General features: G+C 35.2%; 1 protein-coding gene across 2 annotated transcripts in view; it reads right to left on the bottom strand.

Moving 5' to 3' along the window:
- The window catches only part of OXSR1 (oxidative stress responsive 1), an 82,108-nt gene that overhangs the window by 59,985 nt on the left and 4,792 nt on the right, over positions 1 to 17,331 (bottom strand). For both annotated transcript variants that reach the window (XM_011365886.2, XM_011365721.2), the window contains exon 2: positions 5,510 to 5,622. In XM_011365886.2, coding sequence (XP_011364188.1) covers positions 5,510 to 5,622 — 113 coding nt within the window. The remainder of the gene's footprint in view (positions 1 to 5,509; positions 5,623 to 17,331) is intronic.

The raw sequence follows: 17,331 nt of genomic DNA, 5'->3' as shown, positions 1-17,331 counted from the left end.
AAAATAGCTAATTTCTCAGTTTTCATAACTGTACTATGGTTATATAACTACGAGGAGATGCTGGGTGAAGAGCATGTGGGAACATTCTCTACTGCTTTTGCAACTCCTCTGTAAGTTTAAAACTATCTCAAAATAGAAAGTTAAAAAAATAAGTGGCAATATGAATGAAAAGAAAGGGAGTCAAGAGCTAATACTAAAGAAGTACAAACAATAGGACTTGGCGAGTAACTGGATGAAAGAGGTGAGACCAAGAGAAATCACATGCGTATAATGCAGAGTTGGGGTTGAAGTGTCCAAGATCTTAAATGTTAAGCCAAGGGTTTTGAGCTTTATCCTGAAAAAGGGGTACTACAACAAAGGGTTTTCTGATAGAGACTATCAGACAACCACAAAATTCGAAGATTAAAATAGCCTTAAATATTCCTTTTCTTTTCTTCTATTCTTTTAAAGGGGGAGGAAGAGCTTTCCTTTATCTTAACTCCTATAGGGGTTATCCTTTTCCTCTTCCTTTCAAAAAAATATATACAAATATATATATATAAATACACACACACACACACAATTAGTGCTTTGCAAGTGTGGTTTATTCATTCTGACTCAAGTTTCTCAGCAGCTTTGTCAACACTTATAAGTGAATTCTACCTCTACCAATGAAAGTGCTTTCTTTAAAGTCCTCTATCATCTGCCAAATCTTTTGTTCGGACTTTTCAGTTCTCCATCAGAAGCTTTCTGAAGCAATTTTTTAGTGATGACTTTTCATTTCTTCATGGAACTCACTCATCTTGAGTTCTATTATTTACTCCCTAGTTTTCTAATTACTCCGGTGTAGACGGTTTCTCTCCACTTCACACAATTTAGTTTTCAAGTAATGTTAATTTATTTGCTCATTCATGCAGAGTGAACAAAACAAACTCCCTGCCCTTATGAAGTACTCATTCTAGTACTAACAATTTTCCTATCTACAAAATGTCTAGAGAATCTGTGTCCTTCTTTCCAGTATCACTGTTGTGGCCTGAATTTAGAGTCTCAATACCTCTTTGTGTAGTACAGTTCTCTTCAAACTATGGATTGCAACTCCTATGAGTCATGAAATAAATTTAGTCAATTATGTTAAAAAGGAAAAAAGGAAATAGAAAATCAGAGTGCATTCCACATAAGAAGTTTTATAAAAGTTGTTTTAGTTATATTAATATTTATAAATAAATATGTGTGTGTGTGTATGTGTATATATGAACGAATATGCTATCTGTTCCTGATTCTAAACCCCTGCCTCGCAAGGTCATGAAAACCCTGTTTAAAGTCTCCCTAAACCTGGTGGCCCAAGACACAAACATCTTCACAAAGGCCTCCATCTTCATAACTGGGAGCTCTCTTCCTCTCTTACTTCCACAGTACTTGACACCTTCCCTAGGTATTTGTCAGGCGCTGCCTTGTACGGCAGAACATCTAGCTGTCAACTATACTGTGGGCCTTCTGGTACAAAAAAAGACATTTTAAGCCTCTTAATGTTCTCCTCAGATGTTTTTCCAAGAAATCTAGTCCTAGCATCTAGTAGAGAAGAGAAAATCTCAAAATACTGCACTGTGTGCCTTTCTTAGAGAAAAGCCTGTAATATCTCTGGAAAAAATAAATGTAGTAAGATCTGACAGCTGATTTTCCCATCACACTTAGCAAACATTGTCAGACAAGAAAACATTTTGACAAGAGAAAGGAGTAATACACTGCCTCCTCAGTAATAAATGTCACACACGGTACATACCTGGAGTTGGTTTACATCGGCACTCTCTGGAGAATCCCGACCACCCTTTTGCATTATAACAATGATAATTTTGAAAGTAAAATTTAAAATCGTCACATCAAAAATGTAGTGTGTTGATCTACTAGATTTTTAAAGGTAAACTGAAGGGCTTTGTATTTCTCAGAATAGGAGCCCTTGGCTGACAACTCAGGTCTCAGGTACTGACATCACAAACACCACATTTGTACTCCTGATGTTTCTTCAGGGTTTAGTGGAATCTCACTCCAAAAAAAAAAAAAAGCCAATTATCTTAAACTTTCTTTACTAAAAGTCACTTCCTCTCACCCTTACTTATTTGCCAAATACATAAATACTACATTTGCAACATAAAGCTTACTAGAATATGTGGCCAAAATTTATTGAGGTCTAACTAATTCTTTTTTCCTTTTATTAAGCTATATCAAATTTGCATTCCTCTAAAAGGCCCTAGTGAAATAACATAAATATTACTTTCAACAATGTCAAATGATATTTGAGATGTTCTTTCTACTTTTGAACTGATTATAATAATTTTGTTAATATTATATGAAGTACAAAAATCAGACTTTATTCTTATCACATATAGCAAGCCGAACACACACATGCTTATATAATATGAAAGATGAAAAAAGCTAACACAATTATATCTGTGTCAACATTAGTACATGCTAATTGCCAAGAATTTACACATTCATTTCTCTTTGTTTATCCATAGTACTATACATAATTGTACAGCATATATGAATGAAATACATATTCTTGCCAAATCTGATTACACAGGCAGACATTTGTTGTTTTGGGGCATGAATTACTATTTTCATTTTCAAACGTTCACTATTTTACACTAAACTTGTGTGAAGATATCTACTGACATAGATATATATCAATCATACGATAAAATAAAATAAAAATAAAAATCAGAAACAGTGATATATTTAGGCCCCACAAAGCCAAACATGTATGTAAATATTAATCAATTAAAATAAAGATTTCCTTTGCTTTGAAAATGGGTGAATTTGAAACAGTAATAAGTTCTCTATGAAATAACTTTTATTCTTGATTTGCTAAGACTAATCAAGGTGAATTTATGATATAAAAGTCAAATCAAAGAGAAGAAAGGATAATAAGGAGCCTAAAAAAGTTAAGTTCTGACTCTCAATTGGGCTATTCGCAATGACATTATGACATTGATAACTATAAAGCAGCAAAATTTCTTAAACTCTGTGGAGGCTGGAGATTTCATTACTCTCCCTTCAAGTTGGTCCCAATGTATAACATCATTTTAAAAAGTATGTTCTAGGATGAAATTACCGTAGAATTTACATAATCATCAATGCTAATTACCAAGAAGTAACAGGTTCCCACAAAAACTGGTAACTATACAATATAAATGTAAATGGAAAAAAAAAATGCCAATTACACTACATGTATTAAGTGAAAAGCAGGGGAATGAAGAACAGATTTGTATCAGCTAACTAATAACAGGGACCACTTAAGACATGCTAAGCTTTAAGATATTATCACTACAATTAAGTACTTCTACATAGTTTAAAATAAATTTGCAAAGTTTATCTTCCAAAAATGATAGAATCATCTATTTTTCTGTGTCAGAAATCAAAAGAATATCCTCTACCCTTGCATTAAAATATAGATTAAAGGTAATTGTGTAAAGCTTCTTTCTCTTCCACAAACTAAAACTTCCCTGAGGATAGGAACAATGTTATATGTATCTTTTTTCCCCTGTCATCACAGAACAGAATATTGGAAGTTGTTATGGAATCCGTTTTCAGTTATAGGGGGAGCATGATTTAGAAAGAACTACAACACAGAGGTGTGTGGATTTGGGTAGGGTACGATGTGTAAAGTGGTTATAAATGATCTAATACTACTTGTTACAAAGTTTGTATAAAATAAGTAGCTTGGGAAATAATAGTGTTTTCATCAAACATCAGTCAACGTGGGTGTTTCATGAGAAATAAGTTATTCCATGGGGTAGAAAGAAACATTAATTAGTCTCTGGAATAGTTCTGGTACATTCTACAAAGACTTGAGTTTTGATCTGGACTCTGTCACTTAGCATATGATTTACTTTCTTTATCTATAAAATAGAGCTACTACTTATCTCATAGAGATGTTTATGAGGTTAAAGTACACTTTAGTGCCCAGCACTGAAAAGATGTTTGTTATTATTTTCATGTGAACTTAGTCAAGTTATTTAAACTTTGAGCCTGTTTCTTTAGTCATGAGTAAAAATAAAATTTTCATTCATCTTTATATTATCCTTATGTATTAGGTAAAATAACTGGCAAATAATAAGAATTCATATTGAGCTTCTCAAATTTCAGATTTTGTAGGTTAAAAATATTGCTTTTAACAGAATTAGTTTACAGTTTTGACTTCTTTTATGATCACTGCCGTTCAAATGTCCACATGGTGCCCTAAGGTATAGCTGGCATCTATAAACCCAAGATCACCAAACAGGATTTTAATCAGCATCTCCTTCCATGTGTGTGTTCTCACTTGAGACAGCTCAAGATCACTCCAGCAACCCACTTCTTCAGTTTCTGCTCCTGCATTATCAACTCCCTAAGAAACACATTTGTCTCATCCACTGAAATACCTCTTTTCCTTTTATTCTAATTATTCCCTAATACTCAGTACAGACTACACTAGAAATTAAATTCAATCTGGACACTGGAAAAAAAAACTCCTGGCCTGTCAGATTATCACAGTCCTAATTCCTGCTTTCTATCACTAGTTATATATGATCTTTGACAAATTGCTTAATAAAATAACAGTATTTGTATGGAAGTTTATAGTTTTTATAGTTTTCAAGTACTGTGTCATTTGAGCTTCAAGAAAAACCTCATGAAGTACACAAAACAGAAATAATATCCATTTTGAGCCAAAGAAATGGAGCATTTAAAAAGTTAGATGACTTAAAAAACTATCTTATTTCCCTCGCTAAGCACTTACTATATACTGAAAACTACTCTGGGTGTCCTGATGCATAAAAGAAGTACAAAACAATCCCTGTATGACGAGCTTTTAATGCCACAAAACATCTCTTGCAGTTATTGATCCTCGGGCTCCCTTTCTTCTCTTTCCCCTAGCCTTTGCAGAAGCTAATGCTGCCTGGGGTCATTCTATCTTTCATCTTGCATCAGTGGTCACAATGCAGGTAGGTACTATGTCCCTAGGAGGCCAAAAGCCTTTTAAAGGATATTCTATTTGACCCAGGAATCACAATCACATGATACTATTTTAAGGAAAGAGAGACGTAAGCAAGCATTACTTGTAACAATAAAAAAGAGGAAACAAGGTGATTCTCCAATTCCAGAGAATACGGAGAAGTGTGGTCTACCTATTCAATGGCATACTACGCACATATTGAAAATTATATTAATTCATATTTATTGACACAGAAATTCTATGATAAAACTTTCAAAAAGAATAAACATATGATTGCACTATCATAAACATATAAAGATGTTTAAATGTGCAGTCTGAAAGATTATATAGCAAGTATTAATCTTGGAATGAGAAGATTATAACTAATTTTTTTCTCTCTACTTACCTGGATTTTATAAATTCTATAATAAACATTACTATTAATGAAAAAATCACAAACCCTTTTTAAAAAAGAAATCAAAAACTTCAAGTTATTTCCCACTCTAACATGAATATACAGGAGTATACCTTTCCAACTTAAGAAATAGGAGATGTGCATACCAGAAGTTCATCCATGCTAGTTTGACATTTCTCAAGGTTTATCCGTTTGATTGCCACTTTCTCCTTTTTAGGGGCACAATATGCTGCTTGGACCACAGCTGTTGCTCCGCTCCCTAAAGATAAATACATAAATGAGTAAATAAATAGATGGAGAGATAAAAACATGACATTTTTAATTACCACACAATTTGAACAAGAGAAGTTAATCCTTATCTTGTTCCCACATTGAACAACAGTTGGAAAGAAACACTCTAAAAAGCAGGGTGTCAATAAAAGTGAAAGCCTCAACCATTTCAGAGAATTGCCAATAAAAACCAGTACCAAAAAATAATAAAATAAAATAAAATAAAATAAAATAAAAACTGCTAGGGTTCCAGCTCTAGAATATGATAGTGTAGGCTCATATTTCCATGTTCCTCTCCTCTAAATACAACTAAATGCCCTAGAAATAATTCGACAATCATAAAAAGACTCTACAAAGTAGAAAGAAGGTGAACTGGCCAGGAACCTCCCAGTGTAAGGAAAGGCACCACTGTGAGTTCACTGGGTTTTCCTTGTTCCACCCATAAATCTATGAGTATGCACCAAAACAGACAACAACCTGGAACTGCCAGCAGGGAAAGACAGATAAACAAATAAATGAGAAAATCCTCCTTTCTGGCCAAAGGACTGTGAAAGGGTAAGCTCAGCAGAGGCCTAGAGGGGAGAGAGATTTCCCAGTCCCTACCCAGGACAGCAGGGGACCCAATCCACCACAGTATTAGCATAAGCAGGGTCTCTTCCCAGCACCCAGACAGCAGTAAGCCAGATTCACTACAGGGGCAACTAGGTCCCTGTCCCACACCTGGGCAATGTCCAAACTGCCCTTAGCAGCAGCAGAACTGGGGACCCACATCCACCAGTCAGCCTAGGTAACACCTGTATAGGTCAAACAGGAGTTCCTTTTGTGCCAGAAGAATGAAGCAGAAGAGACTAGCACTGCAAGAGCTCTGAAAACTAAATTATCATAGGAATTACACCGCTTACAAAGTAGGCCAGGGCTAGACACTAAACCTAAACAGAGTCACTGCCTACTGAAATAGAAGATTTAAATAGGATCAAGAGTCTCTTAACATTAGTATCCTAAACGTCAAGGATACAAAAAAAAAAAAAAATCACATCATACCAAGGAACCAGGAAAAACACACTTATATGAGAAAAGACATTCACATTGATGTCAACACCAAAATGAATCATATGTTGGAGAATTTTAAAGCAGTCATTAAAAAACAATGCTTCAACAAACAATTAAGAATTCTCTTAAAACAAATTAAAAATCTCAGCAAAGAAATAGAAGTTATAAAAAAGTATCAAATGAAAACTATACAACTGAAATATATAGTTTCCAAAGTAAAAAATTTGCTAAAATTGAGTACTAGATCAATAGTTTACTCAATCTAAACAACAGAAAGAAAATAGACTGAAAATAGAACACAGCCTCAGAGAACAGTGGGATAATAATAAAAGATGCAAAGTCCATGTGGCAGGTAGAATAATGCCCCTCCTAATTCGCCAAAAGATGTCCATGTCCTAATTCTTGTAACCTGTGAATGTTACCTTATACGGCAAAAAGACTTCGCACACGTCATTAAGTTAAATTCAGGATCGGAAGATTGTCCTGGATTATCTGGGTGGGCTTAAGGTTATCACAAGGGTCTTTATCAAAGATAGGCAGAAGCGTCAGTCAGAGAAGGAGATAAGACAATGAAAGCAGAGATCAGAGTAGTAAGAGCCAGGAGCCAAGGAGCAAGTATTGATACATGTGACAATATAGATGAACATTGAAAACATCATGCTATGTGAAAAAAAGTCACAAAAGACCACCTATCATATGATTCCATTTATATGAAATGTCCAGAACAGGCAAAATCTATAGAGACAGAATACAGATTAGTGGCTGCCAGGGGCTTGGAGAGGAGAAGAATGGGAAGTTACTGTTTAACAGGGACAGGCGATGAAAATACTCTAGAATTAGACAGTGGTGATGGTTGCAAAACACTGTGAATATACTAAAAAACACTGAATTGTACTCTTTTAAAATGGTAAATTTTATGTTATGTGACTTTTATCTCAATTTCAAAAAAGACAAGGGAATACTACAAACTACTTTAGCTCATAATTCAACAATTTAGAAAAAAATGGACCAATTCTTTGAAAGCAACTACCAAAGCTCAGGCAAGATGAAGTAGATAACCTGAATAGTCCTATGAATATTTTTAAAAGTCAAATTTGTAATTTAAAAATTCTTGAAAAGATCACCGGACACAGAGGGTTTCAATGGAGACAAACACTAAAAGAAGAACTAATCGCCGTTTTCTGGAAATGGAAGAAGTGGAATACCTCCCAACTCATTTAATGAAGCCAATATTACCAAGACCAAAACCAGACAAAGATATCATAAGAATACTAAAGACAATACCTCATAAACTTAGCTGCAAAAGCGTTAACAAAATATTAGCAAATTGAATCCAGCGACAGAAATACACCATAACCAAGTGGTATGTATTACAGGTATGCAAGGCTACTACAGCACTTTTCAAAAAAATCAAAATCAGTGTAATACACTATATCGACAGGCTAAGGGAAAAAAATCATACAATCATATCAATTAACACAGAAAAACATTTTTAAAAAATCCAACACCACTGGACTTTTAGCTCTCAGCAAACTAGGAATAGAGAGGAACTTCTTCATAAAGAACATCTACAAAAATGCTTCCAGCTAACAACACACTTAATGGTGAAAGACTGAATGCTTTCCCTCTAAGACTGGGGAAGAGGCAAGGATGCCCATCCTCATTACTCTTACTCAACATGTACTGGAAGTCCTAGTCACCACAATAAAGAAAGAAAAAGAAATAAAAGGCATCCAGATTGAAAAAGAAATAAAACTGTCTATGTTTGTAGATGACATGATCGCTTATAAAGAAATCCCCAAAAATCTACAAGAAAAGTTCTTATAACTAACAGGAGAGTTTAGCAAGGTTGCAATATATAAGATCAACACATGAAAACCAACTGCATTTCTATAGACTAAAAACAAACGAGTGGAAACCAAAATTTTAAAATATAATGCCATTTACAATTGCTCCCTCCAGATGAATATTTAAGTACAAATTCAATAAAAAATGAACAGAATCTACATGCTGAAAATTACAAAGTACCGATGAAAGTAAAGAAGGCCTAATTAATTGAAGAGATATACCGTGTTCATGGGTTTAAAAAAATTCAACATAGTAAAGATGTCAATACTCCCTAAACTGACTATATATATAGGTTTGATACAATTCCAATCAAAATCCTGGCTAAGTATTTTGTACATATAGACAAGCTTATTCCAAAGTTTATGTGAGAGGAGAAGGCCCTAGAATAGCCAACACAATAGCGAAGATGACGAACAAAGTTGAAGGCTTCATACTACCCAAATTCAAGACCTATTATATAGAATAATTGAGATGGTGTGGCAGGCAGACACACACACACACACATACCCCAGAACAAAGAACTCAGAAGATTCACAGCATTGTGCACCACTGATTTTTGATAAAGGTGCAAAAGCAACTTGATGGAGATGGGATAACCTATCAGAATGGCTAAAAAAAAATTTTTTAACTTTGGTGAGGATGTGATGAAACTGGAACACTTATACATTGCTGATGGAGATGTAAAAATTGGTACAGCCACTCTGGAAATTAGTTTGGCTGTTTCTTTTAAAACTAAAAATAGACTTGACAATTTAGCATTTTTATGCTTGAGTATTTATCCCAGAGAAACAAAAATATATGTTCACATAGAAACTTGCATATGAATATTTATAGCAGCTTTATTCGTAGTAGCCTCAAACTGGGAACTACCCAAATATCTTTCAACAGATGAATAAACTCTGGCATATTCATACAGAGGACTACTACTCAGCAATAAAAAATAAACAAACCATTGATATGCACAATTACTTGAAGGGACTTCAAGGGCATTATGCTCAAAAAAGTTACATATTTTATGATCCCATTTATGTAACACTCTTGAAATAGCAAAAATAATAAACATGAACAACAGACTAGTGGTTGTTAAGGGATGTGGGGAGAGGCATTAGATATGGTTTAAAGGATTTGTAAAGAACTTTACAGTGGGGTATAGATATGGTGGGTAGTAGCTACACGACATAAAACTGCATAGAACTGTACACACATGCATGCAAATGAGTACAGTACACACATATAAATAGTAAAATCTGAGTAAGTTCTGTGGATTGTTTAAAAAAAATGCTTAGGCCTCAATTCATCCTCTACCATTAATAAAATAATCTTCAAACACCCGCACAATGTTACTCCTCAGATCAGTAAACCACAGCAGCTACTTGATACTTGGTAAGTCAACATATTAACTTATTTTCCATATTCCAGATGAAATCTATTTTATCTCCATCTCCACTCCTCTGTGCAAGCCATCCACTCTGCTTTCTACACATTAATCCATACCTCTCCCTCCTTTCAAAGCCCAACTCAAAACTCACCTAACTTCAGTAAGCAGCATGGAAAACACACTTATATTCAAACTTGAGTTCCACCGCTATTAACAGGGTAAGTCTTCATTTCCAGACTATGTGCCTAGATTTGGTAATGTTCAATAAATGTCACTATTATTTGTTCATTTACACATTATCTTACTGTTAGGTATCTAAACTGTTAAAAAACATTGCGGTATCTCAAGTATTTGGCATAAGGTAGGTGTATTATACTTCTAAAGTACTCGAATCTTCACCAAAATACATGAAGACAAATTATCCCCACTAAACCCCCATCTCTACCCATTCCATTAAAACTGTAGCTTTTTTCAACGTTTTAATCATTGAAACTAAACATTCTCCTGTACAAATACTTAGCCTTGGATAGAGATGAATTGTAAATACAAAAAAGGAAAAAATGTGCAATCATTAAATTCCTTCTCCCTTCTTCTCCATTCTCTTATCCTCTTCTCAAATACAAAGTAACTTCACCAAAATGTTGGCAAAAGAGGGCACAGGGGAAGAAAAAGTGCTATATGTATTGTGCAGTAATTACATTCAGAAAATGAAACTTTGAGCAGAATGCTTCATGTAAAATGCAATATGCTTTCAATATTCCGGGGAGAAATACTACCCACACACTCTCATAGAGAGCATTTATTTTCGAGAATGAGATATTTACTTTAATAAGACCCTATATCAGCCTGTAAAAGAACTAATTAAATCACCTAAAAGAAGTATATGGCTGTTGACCATCTAGGGCTTTATAACTTAAATTTCTAAAAGAGCAAAACACTCTATCAAAAGGATATACACCTGCTGAAAAGTTTTCTGAAAGGATACACAGAAACTACCAAGAGTGGTTAACAGAGAGTGGAAAAGGAGCATTTTATCATCAAAAGATGACAAAATAAAAAGGAATAAAGTACTGATACATGTCACAACACAGAGGAGCCTTGAAAACATGCTAAGTAAAGATACTAGACACAAAAGGCCACGTATAGTATAACTCATTTATATGAAATATCCAGAATAGGCAAACCCGTAGAGGCAGAAAGTAGCTTTGTGGTTGGAGGGAGGAGGGACTGGAGAGTGCTGCTAGTGGAGATGGGAGTTTCTCTCTGGAGCTGGGAAATGTTCTGGAAGTAGACGGCGGTGAGGGTTGCACAGCTATGTGAATATACTGATTTGTACACTTTAGAAGGGAAAATGTTATGATATGTGAATTTTAACAATAAAGCTGTTATTTAAAAATCTCAAGTATGCCACCAAATTTCTAATATTAATGTGCTACAAACATTAAAAATGGAAAACAATTTATATATGTAACTATGTAATTCAATAGAACTTGTTTGTTACATTGAAATCCATTTTGAAAATCCCTGAATAAAGTTATTTATCACTAACGTGGATAAACCCAAATCACAATTTTAACAAACTAAAGAAAGATCTGAATCACAATTATAACTAATCAAAAACTCTGCTCAAAGTTCATGTAATGCAAAATTCAAAATAAAATCCAATATTCAAAAATATATTTACCATTCAATGACATCATCCAATTGTGTACTTTAACTATTTTGACACTAGTTTTGAACACTGACATTGCTTGATAAAAATGATCCATAGACTACTATGGAAAAAGTTTATAGTTTACCTGCTTCTTGGCTGAGCTCTCTTTATTCTGCATATGAGTGTGGGTCAAAGTTAGGCAGAATGTTATGCCTGTCATTGTTTCCTCCCCCTCAATCCCCTCCTCGACTAATTCCGACTGTGTGTAAACTCAGAAGTACACTTATCAACTGTTTCTCCTGCCTTCAGTGAGAGGCAGTTGCCCCACTCTGGGAAATGCCAGAGAGAAAGGAAGCTAATGATGTATGCAGGTCATACATCTGTCTGGCTAAGATGAGAGGCATGCTCTAGTCACAGAGGCATAATGTGGCCACTACAGGGTACCTTTGGTCCTAGATAACAGCTATCTTCTAATTAAGTAGATGTGGTCCCTGATTCTTTTTTCTTTGTAAATTAGAGGTCTTTTGTTTTGTTTTGTTTGTTTTTCTTCACATCTATCATGCCATGAATTCACAGGGAACGGGTTCCAGCAGCTCGGGCTCCTTTCCACTGGATCTCACAAAGTGAGCTTCTCTGGGTGGAGCAGGCTGGCACTTCAGTTGAATCCAGGTACCTTTCTCTTTGGCTTCTTTCTTTCCTTGATCACCTTCCTTCATATGTTTCAGGAAGCTGCCTGGCTCTTAGAGTGCTTAATATGCTCAACATGTACATTAATTCTCTTGGCAAGAATCTTGCTCTTAACCTGTTTGTTTAAAACACTGTAGACTCTTCCAGTTTTACCACGGTAACATCTGTGGGACATTCCCTTTTGAACAGTGCCCATTCCCTTAACGTCTACAGTGTAGACATCTCCTCTCCTCTTTCTCTTTGCATTAGTCATTTTGGCGAATTACTGGAAGATGGTAGTTCCGGCTGAAAGGTGGTTCCTGATTCTTAATCATTTTAATGTTCACAAATGTACTACCTACTGGTATTCTTTGTAACCAGTATTAATTTTCAAACCAGTTATTCTGCCCCCAGGTAAATCAACATTGATTATCTTATACATATAAAACCTGAAATACTAGCTTTAAACATACTAGTGGCATGTCCTACCTAAACCAAAACCATGCTGGCGTTTAAAATATAGATATAGGAATATATGATTTTAAGTTTTGTTGTTATTAATTCCTACTCATCATTAAACACAGAATTAATTTCATTAATAATGAAACACTAAACTTAGGTCTTATCAATCATAATTGTTTATATACTAAAGTACCTTTTTTTCCACTCAAAGATTCACTCAATAAACAAATATCCCTAGGAGCAAGGTATTAAATTCTGCTGTAATTCAACAAATGGCCAAAAAAAAGTTGCTAACATTTCCCACCCTGGTGATAAAAGAGACCTGCAGACTAACAATCACTTTCACTGATTGTCATATGATCTTTCGAAAACAAATGCCAAAATATTGCTCAGCAATCAAAAATATTTTAAGGTACTAACATAAAGGATTATGGTAATGCAATAAAAACTCACTATTTTCAATACCACTAATTCAGAATAGCCAATGAAGCTCTGTCACTAGAAAAAAATTTTACTTCACAGAAAATTGTAACTAATAATATAAATGAAGATAGGGAAGAATATCTTAAAAATTTATTTATAATGATTTTAATTACCTTTTTTACCATTTTTTGCAAGAATTTAAAAACAGGATTAGAGATAAAAAAAATTTTAAAAGATTTCATCTCTTCAAGTGGAATTTTTCAAACACAAGTCAACTTACTCATTTAAACCACCATTTTTCTTAAATTGAAGCCAACAGAAATCAGTCTGCACTGCACATACTAAAAGAAAATGTTATTTTGTTAAAACTTTTATTTCAGTACAAATATACATGCAAATGTGTAAAAGGTATCTCTTAGGAATGGTTTAGTCAAAGTGTGAAAGCTACTGCTCTAATGCCCTCTAACGAGTATTAACTTAACATGAAGAATAATATAATGGACAATGTAAAACAATTTCCAATCAAACATCCTAATCTAAACTTCCATTATTTTACGCTAGTGTTGTGTATCTCAATCACCATTCCCTACATCCCCACTTCTTCCACTTTTTCTTCTGTCCTCTCCTAGTCAGTTAACTGCAGTGCTAGTGTACATTACATACCGGAATGGATTAACATGCAGAAAATATGAATGAGTTTTCTCCCGAAATCCTTTAAACTGGGTAACTTCATCTCTTGACACAGAAAAGGAGCTGCCAAAAGGAATGAGGGGGACTTTACTCCACCCAAAAATTCAAGCGAAAGTAAAAAAATGGATATTATTCCTATCTGTGAGGAAAAAAATAAATCAAATGAACCAAATCTACCGAAGATATTTTCCCTTTAAATTTTGGCCAGCCATCATTATAGCAGATACCTATTCTAAAGACTTTATTTTTAAGTATTTTGTAGTAAGGTTTTGTATTCACTAAAGAGCTAGCCCAGACTGTTCATTCTGAAAGATGACTAAGGCACTGTCACCTGAACCGTGGAAAATACAGGAATTCACAATTCTGCAAACCCTTTTCTAAATAAGGCCTCTTGTCAGTCATGTTGAAAATTAAAGTTCCCAGAACTGGTGAAACAGCTCTAAGAATAGTCATCATAAAAATCATGCTATTCTCTCCATACAAAGATGAAAATAAAAACACACTGCCATATGCTTTAAGTAATTATTCAAGCAGCCTGATGGTTTTGCAATAAATCATCCCTTTCTCTCCTGTTCACTCTGGTGATCTCCTATCTCAACAGATGCTAACTCTACCCTTCCGGATGCTCCAGCCAAAAATCTTCAAATCCTCTCCCATCTAATCCAATGGCATATCTCTAACTAAAAAATGTTATGTCCAGCATCTGACTGCTTCTCAGCACCTCCACTACCACCTCTCTCCTCTGGATAACCTCGCCTTCCAGCCGTGCACCCTTACACAACTATTCACCTAGCAGCCCAAGTTATCCTTTCAAACATAAGTCAGATCATATTAATCCTCTGCTCAAAACCCAGCAATGACTTTCAATCTTACTCAAAGCAAAAGCCAAGTACCTACAATGACTTACAATCCTCCACACAATCTGATGGCTGGGATCACACAGCCCTACCACCTTACTCTTCTGATCTCCACCTGCCTGCCTCTTCACCGCGCCCTCACTCTGCTCTAGCCGCTCTCACCTCCTTATTCCTTAGTCAAGCCAGCACGCTTCTACCTCAAGGCCTTTGCTCCTGCTGTTCCCTCTGCTTGGAACAAAATTCCGGCAGATAGCCACAACATTCACTTCTTACTCCTTCAGGTCTTTCCTCAAATGTTGCCTTCTTAGTGAGGCTTTCGCTGACCAATTTAAAACTCATTTCGATCCCTAGCGGTCCCCAACCCCTCTCCCTACTTTCTTTTTGTCCTTTCTGTCCTTTATAATCACCACTAGATTATAAATTGCGAAAAAGCAGAGATTTCTGTCTGCTTCACTGCTGTATCTCTAGCATTCAAAACAGTGTGTGACACATGAGAGGAGTTCGATAAATATCTGTTGAACAGATTAATCGATCAAGTAGTGGCATATATTTTCAAGAAGAAAAATTTACTCACTTGGGGCAGAACAGAGACAGCCCAGTCTCCGTGGGCCTTACCTCATGGTCACTAACGTAAGCACTAACGTTTGCTGAACACTTACTCTGTGTGCCAAGTACTAGGCTGAGCACTTTCTTTACTTGCATTTTTTTTTCCAAAAAATCCGCACAGTAATCCCATGGGTTAGGTATTATTGATTTTACAAAGCAACCTAAGAAAAGAAATGTAAGCAAAGGTAAGACTCTGGTCATAGAGTAGGAAGAGGCAGGAAGGGCCTAGAAACCAGAACTACATGATGTTTCAACTCTATGCTCTTAACTGGTAGGCAGCTGCCTCTTTGGATTTAAGCTAACGTTTATTAACTGATTACTATGTGTCAGGTTAAATTATTTACTGGCAATGCCTTATTTAACTATTTTAATTTTTTTAAAAAGTGCAACATTTTTAGTTGCCTATCCAAAATACAATTTTCCTTCTTCTTTAATAAGAAAACTTTAACCTATTGTGTTCGAAATAATAATATGCCCAGCTAAAAAGCTTTATTTCACAGCCTCCCCTGCAAATGGCCAAATTACGTAGTTCTGGCCCATAAAATAGAAATGGAAGTCACTGAGTCAGGCTTCCAGGAAAGAAAGTCCCTTGAAAGGAAGTCAACTGAGTTGTCACATGCCTTTGTCATTTGGCCATATTCTTCCAGTCTGGAACACAAGCACAAGGATAGGGATGGAACAATTACCTTGCCACTATAATAATGAGATTCACATGCTAAGTGTGGGGGAGTGAAAAATTGGGAACTTGATGGCACCTAGGCTGCCACTCCAGTTTTGTTGTTATATAGAGGGAAAAGTATTTTATTAAGCTATTATTTGTTTTCCATTACGTGCAGCCAAATGCAATCCCTATTTGCTACAACCTTATGAGGTTGTTAGCCCGAAACTGGCATTATTGAAAATGTCACCATAGCTAAGTCTCCTAATCAGGGGAAGAAAATACACAAACAATTAAGCATCACTGTACGGACAGAACATGATGTCTTTTGCATTTATGGAGCGGCAAGAGGAAGGGTCTTCGAATCCACATTTAGAAACCAGTACCTTAGACATCAAAATGTGTGGATGGTGAACAATTAATGAAAACAAAAAAGGAGAGGGGAAAGCAGAGAATCAAGGCAGTGGGTTGCTCTACCCAAATGTCACATCTAGGTGAATCATACCTTACTAAAAACGGATCCTAAAAAACAATTTTCTAAACCTAGCCTGAGATAAGCAATAAATATTTATTGAGACTTTTCAAGATGCATTCCAATGAAAGCCACATGGCCCAGCCCTTGAAAGACTGGTTTCCTTCTTTGCCATCATGTTGTATTGTTGGCAATACCATGCGTGGCAAGACCTTACACAGCTGTACGACCATGCCCAACATAAATCCTTAAAGCCACCTAAACCTGAATGCGATCTGGAAGTAAGAAAAAAAGATGCAGCGATGTTCCAATAAGCATTAAAACAGATTCAAAATATTTAAGTGTTACAAGATTTCAAATTGCATAATATTTTATATTTCATGGCAATACTAAGAATTAGGAAATGTAAAGAGAAGGAAAAAAATTCAAAGACAACAGTAGCAACAATTTAATGAAGTATTTAATACAAGCTAAACACTTTCTACAAACAATTACACCTAATCCACACAACAGCCCCAATGACAGAGGTATCAATATCCCATTTTACAGACAAAAAGCTGACGCTAAAACCAGTTATATAAATTGCCCCAAATCACAGATTATAAGAGAGAAAGTCAGGATTCGAATCCAGGTTAGTCTAACCTATCCCCAGGCTCATACTGTTACAATTGCTTCAACACATGTCAAATACAGCACAATACCTGGCCAGAAATTCTAACACAATAATAGGTGTTAGGAAGAAGCTCAAAAACACTGAAAAGATAATTTATGAATGATTTGTGAGAATAATACTAACATTTTTACAAGTAATTATACTTAAAGAACTTCAAATCTTGCCAAAGTATGCTTAAGATAATACAATTATTTTAAAGGAAGCCCTTTGAATTCCCAATCTATATGCTTTTATTTTGTTCGAGAAAGAAAATTTTCTTTT

This window comes from Pteropus vampyrus, unplaced genomic scaffold (assembly GCF_000151845.1).
Source record: "Pteropus vampyrus isolate Shadow unplaced genomic scaffold, Pvam_2.0 Scaffold1, whole genome shotgun sequence".
Taxonomy (NCBI): Eukaryota; Metazoa; Chordata; class Mammalia; order Chiroptera; family Pteropodidae; genus Pteropus; species Pteropus vampyrus.
This window is presented reverse-complemented; position numbering and strand designations above follow the sequence as displayed.